Genomic DNA, 13,007 nt, shown 5'->3' with positions numbered 1-13,007 from the left:
TAATTAATTCAAATTTGAATTAATTATCTTTTTAACTAACTATCAAATATAATTAATTATTTGAATAAATATCAATCTTTTAAATTCAAATCTAATTTGAACTTATCAGATTATTATCTCTAACTCAAATAAAGATATTTAATTAATTCTACCAATTAATTAAAACCAATAATAATTTTGAAATTAAATACTTAATTTATTATAATTTCAAAAATAAATTTAATTATTTAATGTAATTTCGAAAAGTACATAATATTTAAATATTAATTAATTTTGTTAATTATAATTAATTTTTAATTAATTAATTAATCACTATTATCACATAATTGTATATTTGGCCCCAAGAACAAATTTCTTCTTAAATATGTCTTTCAACCATTTTTCCCTTTATATCAACTATTGCCTTAATAGTGTTGATAGAGCCGTTGTGGGGACCTATAATTCCAAGCTCCAATAAATTTGAGATTATTAATTAAACTTTTTAATTAAATAATCTTAATTTATTAATCTCATGATTACTCCACTATAAATATGAGACTGCAATTTTGTAATTATAGACATTTCATTTACTGAGTACTTTATTAAATAAAACGTCCATTGATATAATCATTACATACAAATTAACCCTCTAATAATGGTTCATAATTAATCGGGAATACAATTACCGTTTTACCCTTTTAATTATATCTTGTTTCCTTAAGGACCATTGACTTTACTAGTGAAGGTTAATTCATAACTAAATTATGAATTTGAGCTTAATAACCTTTTCAGTCCCAAAAGTCAACCCTTAAGAGAACCATGATTCAATCTCTTATGAGATGGCATAGATTCCATATCTGTATACTATGTTCCCAACCATTTACATTAATGAGTTCCCAAAACAAAAGTTTCTAGTCTGATCATTCTGACAGACCCTAACGAGTGAATCAAAGAAATCATATAACATAAGTAGGAGTTCATAGTAACTTCAGGATTGAGATCTATTTGTATATGATCATCAGTTGATATATTTAATTAATACTTCAAAACTGTATTTAACTAAGTATTAATAAACATATCTGACCCAGTTCTATATATTCTCTAATATATAAAGTACCTCCACTAAAGTGTCCTACTACACTAGTGATCCGGATCTAGATCACATGTATTCATAATGCTAGTGGACCGTACTTGCAGTAATTAATCTAAAGATTCCTTAACTTTATTTTACTACGAACTATTCAAGTTCATTTATCTCAAACACAATCCTCCCGTACCAATACGTGTTTGAGATCAGATACATGAACTTAGGAATTTTCTGATATTTACATAATATTATCACAGAATAATATGGTCCATAAAATATATGCATAACAAATTCAATTTATTTATTTATTTCTTAAAACAATGTCTACTACATATACTTTCAGGGCACAATTCCCAACAATCTCCCACTTGCTCTAAAGAAAATGTGGCATCTCTCTAATTCTCATGTTTCTTACATGCTCCTTAAAAGATTTTATGGATAAAGTCTTTGTGAAAGGATCTGCAAGATTATGCTCTAAAGCTATCTTCATAACTGCAACATCTCATCAATGAACTATCTCTCTTACCAAGTGATACTTCCTCTCGATGTGCTTTCCCCTCTTGTGACTTCGTGGTTCCTTTGAGTTAGCTATTGCCCCACTGTTATCACAATATAAGACTAGTGGCTTATCCATATCTAGCACTACTTCCAGATTAGAATAGAATTTCTTGAGCCACACAACCTCCTTAGCTTCTTCACAAGCTACTATATACTTGGCGTCCATGGTGGAGTCTGCAATGCTCCTCCTCCTCCAAGAGTAAACACTGATCCAGAAGTCAATTTCTGACTATCTCTGTTTGATTGAAAATTAGAATTAGTGTAATCAGTGGGGTTCAGGTCTCCACCTGAATATACAAGCATATAATCTCTAGTATTTCTAAGACACTTGAGAATATTCTTCACTACAATCCAATGACTCAATCTAGGATTGAATTGATAATGGCTGACTATCCCTATTGCATAACAAATGTCAGGTCTAGTACACAACATAACATACATAAGATTGCCTACCGTTGAGGCATAGAGATATTGTCTCATATCTTCCTCTTCCTGAGGTGTTTTGGGACACTGCTCCTTGGAAAGGAATACTCCAGAACGGGTTGGCATATCACCCTTTTTGGAGTTTTGCATATTAAAGCGTTCTAGCACCTTATCAATATAAGTTGCTTGAGATAGTGCCAAAATCTTGTTATGTTTATCTCTAAGAATTTTAATGCCCAAAACATACTTGGCTTCTCCCAAATCTTTCATTTGGAATTGTTCAGCTAACCAGTTCTTTACCTTTGATAATGATGTTACGTCATTGCCAATCAGTAATATATCATCAATGTAAAGAACGAGGAATACTACTACACCATTTTTGATTTTTTTATAGACACAAGGTTCATCAACTTTTTGTTCAAAACCAAACGTTTTAACTGTGTCATCAAATCTAAGATTCCAAGATCTAGAAGCTTGTTTGAGTCCATAAATGGACCTAAGAAGTTTGCAAACTTTTTGCTCTTGACCTTTTACTTTGAACCCTTCTGGTTGAGACATGTAAATGGTTTCGTCAAGGTAGCCATTCAGAAAATCTATTTTGACATGCATTTGCCAAATTTCATAATCCATGCACGCAACAATTGACAAGAGTATACGAATGGATTTTAGCATGGCTACAGGAGAAAATGTTTCTTCATAATCAACCCCTTCTTTCTGTGTATAACCTTTGGCTACAAGCCTTGCTTTGAAAGTCTCTACTTTCCCATCCGCTCCTCTTTTCTTCTTGAATATCCATTTGCAACCAATGGGTTTGATATTCTCAGGTGGATCTTCAAGCACCCAGACAGAATTGGAATACATTGATTCCATTTCTTGGTTCATGGCATCTTGCCATTTGTCCTTGTCAGAATCATTCATTGCATCTTTAAATGTCAATGGCTCGTCTTTGTTTGTGCCAGACACAAGCATTTGAACTTCGTGTTCATAGCATGTGGGTCGCTTACTAACCCTCCCACTACGACGAGGCTCTCTACTATTCTGACTAGAACTAGCAGTTTCCTCTTGCCATTTTTCATTGGTTGTTGCTGGTGACTTTGCAACTTCATTCGAGACCATCTCCTCTAGTAAAACCTTACTGCGAGGTTTTTGGTTATTAACATAGTCATGTTCAAGAAAAGTTGCATTTGTCAATACAAATGTTTTATTTTCTTTTGGACTATAGAAAATTAGAAAATTCCACCTCTAGTCTCTTTGGAATATCCCACAAACATGCACACTTCAGAGCGTGATTCCAACTTCCCGATCTTTCCTTTAAGCACATGTGCAGGACACCCCCAAATTTGAAAATGGTGTAAACTAGGTTTACAACCATTCCATGGGTGTCTTTTGGATAGACTTAGATGGAACAACATTCAATATGTATAGAGCACATTGAATCGCATAGCCCCAGAATGACAGTGGTAATGATGAGAAGCTCATCATTGATCTAACCATATCTAGTAATGTTCTGTTCCGTCTTTCTGAAACACCATTTTGCTGTGGCATTCCAGGTGTTGTGAGTTGGGATTGAATACCATGCTCACGCAGATGGTCCTCGAATTCAAAATCCAAGTACTCTCCTCCTCGATCAGATCGAAGAAATTTTAGTGATTTACCTAATTGCTTTTCAGCCTCTGCTTGAAATTCTTTGAGCTTTCCAAAAGTTTTAGATTCTCTTTGCATTAAGTATAAGTAATCATATCTTGAATAATCATCAATGAAAGTGACGAAGTATTCATAACCTCCTCTTGCTTGTACATTAAGTGGACTGCATACATCCGTATGTACCGGCTGAAGTGGTTCTGTAGCTCTTGAACCTTTAGCAGAGAAAGGTCTCTTAGTTATCTTGCCTTCTAGACAGGATTCACAAACAAGGAGAGATCCAATAGATAGTTCTCTTAAAGGACCATCCTTTACAAGCCTATTTATTCTATCTATACCAATATGGCCCAATCTCAAGTGCCACAGATATGTTTCACTATCGAAATCAGTCTTTTGTCATTTAATAAATCTAAGATTAACTGTTTTGAATAATTCAAAATTATAAGCAGATTTCTCTTTAGCTTGCAGTTTATAAAGCCCATCAATAGATTTTGCAGAACATATCTTAAAACCATATCTTGAAATAACAATCGAATTATTATTAAGAGAAATTTTAAAACCTTGTTCATGCAACATAGAAACAGAAATTAAGTTTCTAGAAAATCCAGGAATATAATAAACGTTCTCTAAAACAAGAAATTTATTCTTCTTAAATTCCAGATGGGTTGTTCCAACTGCTGCTGCAGAGACAATTTGACCACTGCCTACCCTCATAGTCACCTCTCCATCAGCAAGTTTCCTCGTCGAACTAAGAATCTGTAGACAAAAACAAACATGATTAGTGGCTCCTGAATCTACTATCCAAGATGAGGAATTGTCTTCCACTAAACAAGCTTCTAACACAAGTAAATCAAATTTACCTTTCTTTTTCTCTTTCAGGTCAACGAGATACTTTGGACAGTTTCTCTTCCAGTGACCATCTACTCCACTGTGAAAACAAGTCCCTTTAGGGGTCTTCTTTTTGGAGCTTTTAGTGTTCTTGTTCTCCTTGCCTTTGGATGACTTTTTAGGCTTCTTTGAATTCTTCTATTTTTCTTTCTCCTTGTCCTTTCCATTTCCATTTTTCCTCTTTGTGGTTTTAGCATTTGAAGAGGATGGGTTAGAATCAACAATATTTGCTTCTCCTTCTTTCTCAGAACCTTTGTTAAGAGATTCATAAGTTTGCAATTCATTCAACAGCTGTGTCATGTTATATGATAATTTGTTCATGACATAGTTGGTTGTGAAACCTTTAAAAGTTGGAGAAAGCGATTCAAGTATAATGCTTACTTGAGTCCTTTCATCAATGATTGCCCCATGGATAACGACATCATGCATTGTATTGATCATGTCTAATACATGTTCTCTGACAGAAACTTCTTTCTTCATTTTCTTAGTCATGTAGGATCTGGTGGCCTCATGCCTACACTGATCTGACTGCTGTCCAAACATATCTTGAAGGGAATCCCAGATATCATAAGCATTCTCAGTGTTCTCAAAAATCTTTCTGAGCACATCCCTCATACTCGCAAGCATATAACACTTCGCTTTGTTGTTTGATAAGATCCAATTATCAAACTTTTCCCTTGCAATTTTGGCAACAGTAGCGGGAGGGACTTCAGGACATTCCTAAGTCAAGACAAATTTGTGGTTCTCACATATTAGTACAATGTTCAAGTTTGATTTCCATTTCATGTAGTTTTCACTAGTCAACTTTTCATTTGCAAGTAAAGAAGATTCATGATTTGAGCTAGACATGATTGCTGAAAATAAATAAATAAACAAAAATGAATTTATGCATATAATAAACATCAGTAATTTTCAGAATAGTAAACGTGATGCATGAATGCAACATTTAAAGAACACATAAAAAATAATTACTAATTCCACGATGAATTAATTTGAACATCAATGGACCAGCCTTAGGGTAGGTCAGACTAATTCCAAATTAATTTTGAGAGAAGTTCTCAAATTTATAAGTGAAAACTTAAATCAACGTTTCTCTTTTGACTTCTAAACAGCCGCTTGTTTGGTCAAGAATACACTAGTGCGCTCGAAAGCCTAATATACCTTGTGAGTGTAACCCATTATTTTAGATCAATGACTTAACTTAAGAGTGTGCCTTAGGGTCAGTCAAACTTGAAATACATCATTAAATCCTATTCTTGAAAAGAAGTTTGTCTTGAGAATAACACAGTCGGAAGCCTTCCTTAGGGGGACACAAGCAATGGTGTCGCGAGGCCCTCTCCATGCTACCTCGGTGCTATCTAATAATGGAGACCATGAGACTTATTGTCATAACTCCCTCTCCCACTCTCTATTTTAAAATATGTGTTTTCTCAAAACATCTTATGCTTTTTAATTGGTTTGTAAAAATAAAATGATCCATTTTTACCAAATGATATTCTAATAATTACTAATCATATTAAGAAAAAATAAAATTATAGAACTATGCCCTAATTAATTCAATTTTAATCTGCTATAATTACTAGGAATATCATTTATTAGTTAATAAAACAATTTTATTAAATACTAGAAATTAAACAACTTTTGAAATTTATTTCCGCTCTTTTTTTTTTTTGATGAAAAGGAAATTATATTGAGAACAAACAAAACAATTACAACCACACAAGTCCACACCCAATTACACAGCCTTATAAATGAACAACTTTCTCAAAAAAGGCTAATTCATTTTTCCTAATTTTCTTCTTAGGAAGTCTAGTCAGCCTACCCCTCACAAAGTACTTGATCAATTGAAAAACAAAGCCAACAGAAAATGAACTAAACTCAAAGATACAATTGTTCCTATTCCTCCATATCATGTAGACAGCTGCTGCTTTAGCAGCAGCAACAACAAGCTGCTTCAGCCCCTTCGGCTTACCAGCCATCCAAGAACACCACTCAACATACAGACTCGGCCAAATACTCCTACCCAGCCAATTCTCCAACTGAGATCTAACCTGCTGAGAGAAAGGACAATAAAAAAAAAGATGAGAGTGAGGCTCTTGCTCCTCTTCACAAACCGGGAAAAGCATTGTGGGCATATCCATATGACATAAACTTAGATTATCACGCGTGAGCAGATGGCCCAGAGTAGCTTGCCAAAGAATGAATATGTGCTTAGGCACAGCCAAAGAGTTCCAGACCACATTAGCAAAATCAACTCTGTCCTTGTTAAGCAACCTGTGATACAACACTTTCAAACATAGTTTGTTATGCTTGACTGCCTCATCAAGACTATGCGCAGGGAAAACAGCTCTCAGCTTTACTAATCTCCTCCAATACCAACTCACATCCTGGGTAACTCTATAATTCCAGAAGTCTTGACCCTTCAGATAGATAGAATCCACCCACTTCACCCAAAGAATATCTTGCTTAGTTGAAACAGCCCAAATAAACTTAGCAAGAAGCACTCTATTCCAGATACAACTTTCCTTGAAACCAAGACCACCCATGCATTTAGGCAGGCAAACCTGATCCCAGGCAGTAAGATGCAACTTACTACGCTGATTATTGCTGTCCTTAACTCCCCAAAGGAAGTTCCTGCATAACCGATCCACTTCCTTGGTGACACTCTTAGGGAGAAAGAAAATGCTCATCCAAAAAGATCTTATACTCAGAAGCACAGAGTTAATTAATTGCGCCCTCCCAGCAAAAGATAGGTGATGACTCGCCCAAGTATGTAATTTCAGCTGGATCTTTTTGATAATGATAGCACAATCTCCAGCCCTCCATCTTGTTGTTCGAAGAGGAACTCCCAAATATTTTAGAGGAAAGTTTCCTACTGAGAATCGGAGCCTCTCTAGCATTTGATGAGTTTCTTTTTCAGCCACACCTCCAAAATAGACCTGAGATTTGTCCATATTTGCAGACAAACCAGAAGCCAAGCAGAACTCATTAAAACTGTCCCTCATTATCTGAACCGAGCTATTGACACCCTTGCAAAATATGACCAAGTCGTCTGCAAAATAGAGATTGAAAATCTTAAGATGCTTACACTTAGGATGAAAGCGGAACCCCTTATCCAAGGAAGCTTGACATAACAACCGGGTACAATACTCCATTGCTAGTACAAAAAACAAAGGAGAAATTGGGTCCCCTTGCCTAAGACCCTTTCGACCTCTAAAATCCCCTTGAACCCTCCCATTCATTAGTATCAAATAAGTAGGATCCTTCAAGCAGGCCATAACCCATTTGATGAATTTATCCGGAAAACAGAACTCAGTGAGAATGTCCTCCAAAAAATTCTAATCAAGCATATCATAGGCTTTGCTCAGGTCAATTTTCATCACACATCTAGGGGAAATGTTTTTCCTCTTATACCCTTTAATAATATCCTGAAGAATAAGAATATTATGCGCCAATAATCTATTTTTAACAAAAGCTCCTTGATTTTGATGAACAAGACTAGGAAGCACCATCGCCAATCTACCACAAAGCATTTTAGATATGCACTTGTAGATAGAATTGCAACACGCAATAGGCCTATAATCCGCTGCCCGAGTAGGAGTATCAATCTTGGGAATCAAGGAAATAGTAGCCTTATTTACTTCCTCTGGCAGATTACCGCTCTCAAAGAACTCAATTATGGCTTCTGAGATTTCAGCTTCTAAATCACTCCACAATACTTTGAAAAAACCTGAGCCGTACCCATCCGACCCCGGACTTTTAATAAAGTTAATGCTAAACAAAGCGTCTTTAACTTCCTTAGTAGTGAAAGGCCTCACTAAACTGATCTGCTGGTCCAAAGTCAGTTTATGGCCAAGATTAAAACAGGACCTCTGAATGGGCCTCGAGGCATTGCTTTTGCTTCCCATAATTTTCTGGAAATGAGTCACAAAGTGATCTACAACATCATCAAAATTTTCAATTATCTGACAAGATTATGTCATTACTGAAGTGATACAGTTAGTGGCTCTTCTTTATTTTAAACAAGCATGAAAATATGCCGTGTTGTCATCACCAAAACGAAGCCAGTCCACTTTGCTTTTCTGTCTTAGGAAGCTCTCATAAGTTCTAGCATGATACTCAAAATTATCACCTGCTGCAGTTTCTACTCTTTGAAGTTCTACCGAGTGAGGATTACTCTGAAGCGACGATTGGGCAGCCTGAAACTTCTCCTTAGCCAAAACATAATTCTGAGCAACATCTCCCATAACATGCTTATTGAATTTGCGAAGAACTATCTGAAGTCTGCTCAACTTTCTACAAACTCGATCCAGCCCAAACCCTTTGATAGGCTTGCACCAGCTTTGCAAGACAGTAAGAAAAAAAATTTTAGGTTCGGTCCACATATTGAAGAACCTAAACAGCTTAATACCATAGTTCACAGAAGCTTCTGGTTTGATAATGCATAAATAGTGGTTAGATAGCAATTCCCAGTTGAAAACAGCCTCAGCTTGAGGATAAAGGTCCAACCAATCTTCATTTTTAAAAACTCTGTCCAATTTCGAGTAAATTCTATCTTCATTGGCCTGTTTATTAGTCCAAGTAAAATGAGACCCTCTAGCTCGAAACTCATCAACTAAACCCAAGGCCCTCCAATTTTGAGCATCAGTTAACTCAAGGGAAGAAATAGCACGCCCACTAATTCTGTCTGTACCCTCAAAGACTGCATTAAAGTCCCCAGCCAACAGCCAAGGTGTGGCTGGGAAACAAAGACCGGACAGATCACTCCAAAGAGGCACTCTTTCCTCAATCGAATTTCTACCATACACAAATGTAACACAAAACAACTTATTAGTCCTTAGACCTTTAACACAGACATGAAGTAACTGATCAATCTCCTTTAGAACTTCAACAGACACCAAATTTTGCTGCCAAATAAGAAGCAATCGACCTTCTGAAGCTGCACTAGTGAAATAGTTCCAGCCAGTGAAAAAGGATTGCATCATTTTCTCAATTTTATCACCACGAAGTTTAGTCTCCAACAAGGCACCTAAACCAATTTTATTCACAAAACAAAAAGAACTCAGAGATTTCTGCTTCTCTTTTTTATTAATACCTCTAACATTCCAGCTAAGAATGTTGTGACTCTCCATGAAATAAACTTGTTGTTGTTAGTCCCAAGTTTGTAACCTCCAATACCTTATCTTGCAAAGCACTATAGGAATTCGTCAAAGTGTTCTTTGCTCTATGAGTAGCCTTCTTATTTCCTCCAACCCGTTTTGGGGTAACCCAATCCGAAGTACCTCTGTCACTGGAATTCTTATCTGGTGTAACATCATGATTTACTACAGATGATACAGGCTCTAGATGCTTTGACATCTCCCGGGGCTTAGCCAACTCCTTAGTAACCAATTTTTGAGAACCAGCATCTATACTCCCATTCAAAGCATCTTTATCCTCTGATAATAGCGTCTGATCCACTAGACCTTGTCTAGCCTCTTCCTCTCCACTCCAGCTTTTCTGCCTCCAAATCTCAGTTTGCTTCTTATTACACATTCTTTCAGTATGGCCATACACTTTACACCCTCTACATTGAGTAGGAAGCCACTCAAATTCCAGAAGTTGTTCCATTAGTTGCCCTTTCTCATTGAGAAACTGAACAGATTTAGGGAGATCCTCCGAGAGTTCTATCTCCACTAAAACTCTAGAAAATTGCATCATAGACCTGTCCTTAGTAACTTTATCTACCAAAATCGGTACCCCAATCGTGCTCATAAGAGCACTCAAACACTTAGTGCCCCAATATTGCAGCCCAAGTCCTGGTAATCTAACCCAAACAGGAACAGATTTCACTGCCTTAAGTGTGTCTAAGTCAGCAGACCAAGGCTTCACTATCACTGGTTTTCTATCAAAATGTAGCACCCCAGCTTCCAAAACCAGATCTCTAGTGACTTCATCACGAAATTTCACAAGTGTAAAACCATTATTCAGCCTAGAAATTCTCTCAATGCCATGTTTACCCCATATCCTCTTAATAAATCCTTCAAATACAGCAAATGGAGGGTTAGCCCCAAGAACATGACATACCACCGCTGAATTCCAGAACGAGATTTCAACTTGGATCTCCTCCAAGTCGACTTGAGCTATTCGTTGGCCTTCTCGAACAATTGGTTCCTCAAAGCTGAGTTTTGCCCCTCCTTGATTTGGAAGCATGGCTCGGAACTGAGACCATTTATCCATCGCCTGGCTCTGAAAATCACCTACATCCGCAGCCAGCTCCTCCTCTAACTCGCCTATCTTCCTACCTCCAGACGTTGCTCCATCAAATTCAGTTGGTCCTTGAATTCCAATTTTTGGAAAATCCACCATCGAATCTGTAAACACTTCTTCCATCTCCTCTGGAATAGCTTCATCGACCTCAGACCTCTGACCCTCAAACGTCACATGGAGCAATGGAGATTCAGTCACCTTAGCTCTTGCAGCAGGCTTTGGATTGTTCTTCTTGCGTCTCGCCATGGAGAAACCAGAGAGCACCTATCGCCTTTCTTCTTGCGTCTTTGCTTTACTCAATGGGTGTAATTTATTTCCGCTCTTGAAGTAGTTAAAACTAGATTTATTATTATATGGTTCATCACATAAAACATATAATCATATAGGACAATCCTAAGGCATGTTTCTACTCATATGAAATGCATGCATTATTTTAAATACTGTGTGAGATATATGAATGACATGTCAAAATGCATGATAAAGTATTAAACAATTTAATCACATTCAAACATTTAAATAAATAAATACTAATTAAATAAGTAAATAAATGCAGGCCAGGTGTCTTGGGTATTTCTAGAAAAATTACAACACTTGCAAAAATATACACAAAAATGTAAGAGACTAAATAAAACCTAAAAAGATCTCTATCTTCAACTTTGAGCATTTACAAGTAGTCTTGATCCATTAAGCCATTTATCCATTTAATTTTGAATTAAAATAACTTTTAATTATCTTAATTTTTTTTAAAGAATAATTCACTTGAGCTTTAATGCCTGATAAGTTATTAGGTCCAGTTTTGAATTTGGGCTCAAACAATTAATTCAAAATAAAACAATTTTTCAATATGGGCTAAAATTAATTAGGCCCATAATTTAAATGGATAACTTAGATGCAAGACCTAGGGTTTAGATACCCTAGGGGCGCTTGCATGTGGTGGCTCGGCGGGGTACGACTGCTGCTGAAGGTGTGGCAACAACTGGCTGGTGGCTGGCGCAAGGGCGCGAGGCAGCAGGCGCAGGGGTGTGGGTGGTTGCGACTCAAGTGATGCAAGGGCGCGCGGTTGGGCAAGGTGCGCAGGGGCGCGCGGCTGGGCGAAGGCTTGGACTTTGGGGCACGGAACCCGGGGCTCGAGACTTACATAATTTTTTCAAATAATTTAATGTAGAAACTTAAATTACAAAAAATTCCTATGCCCCAAAATGGCTTACATTTTTTATCTAGAAATTTAAGAACAATTCCTAAACCCAAAACACCATATAATTAACGACCCTTAAGAATAAAATTTAATCATACATCCATCCATTCACATATATTACGATAACATAAGAATTCATATTATGCCCACACAGTAATTAATGTATGCAGAGATTAATGACTACTCTGGTACCAATTTTTAGGAACGAGTTTCCTAATACACAACATAATGGTGGTGGGTTGGCCCAGTGTACAACAAAATTTTTTTGTAACATATTTAAACTACCTTTAAATATGCGGGTCCATTAATATACATACATTAATCATAAGCAATAAAAGAATAGAAAAAATACCTCTTGATGTCTATCAAGTGTCCTTGCTATATTTTCGTAATTTGAATGAACTTCTTATCCAAGCTGCTCCCAGGTACTCACACTAAGATCTTCCCCAACGTTCTCTACACTTCAAGAAGTGTGTGGGCACTTAGAGAATAAATGATAGTTAATTTCTGATTTGACTTGATGTACTCAACACATGAGATCAAGAGAATAGGCCTGAGATTGGTTCTTTATATTTTTCAGGGAGAGATAGAAAACTATCGTTCTTTTCTTTTAGAGCGAATAATAGTCTATATTGAGTATATCCTTTTTTATTTTCTGGTAAGTCTAACTTAGATAGAAAATATTTTAAATTTAAAAAATAAATCTGTAACCAATTTATAATTTATCTTTTAATTAATTAATTATCTTATTAATGAAAATATCCAAAAACTAACTTTTGAATTTTCCAAATTTGTGCAGCACGGACTGTGTGTGGTCATGTACCACCCTATATTTTAGGGATATTTGATTTTTCCATAATTATTTAATTATTTATTCAAACCACCTTAGCAGATAAAACCCAACAACCTGATAATTAATTCAAATTTGAATTAATTATCTTTTTAACTTATTATTAAATATAATTAATTATTTGAATAAATATCAAT

The 13,007-nt window shown here is 36.0% G+C and overlaps 1 protein-coding gene across 1 annotated transcript; it reads right to left on the bottom strand.

Annotated features, from left to right (window-relative positions):
* Window positions 1-7,914: 7,914 nt before the first annotated feature.
* LOC133791859 (uncharacterized) lies at window positions 7,915-11,071 on the bottom strand. Its single transcript, XM_062229768.1, has 3 exons — window positions 9,718-11,071; window positions 8,617-9,605; window positions 7,915-8,541 (listed from the first exon to the last, which is right to left on the bottom strand). The coding sequence occupies exons 1-3, from the start codon at window positions 11,069-11,071 to the stop codon at window positions 7,915-7,917; spliced, it is 2,970 nt and encodes a 989-aa protein (XP_062085752.1).
* Between the last annotated feature and the right edge of the window lie 1,936 nt (window positions 11,072-13,007).

Source organism: Humulus lupulus, chromosome 7, assembly GCF_963169125.1.
Source record: "Humulus lupulus chromosome 7, drHumLupu1.1, whole genome shotgun sequence".
Lineage (NCBI taxonomy): Eukaryota > Viridiplantae > Streptophyta > Magnoliopsida > Rosales > Cannabaceae > Humulus > Humulus lupulus.
The sequence above is the reverse complement of the archived record's forward strand: the minus strand, read 5'-3'. Positions and strand labels throughout refer to the sequence as shown.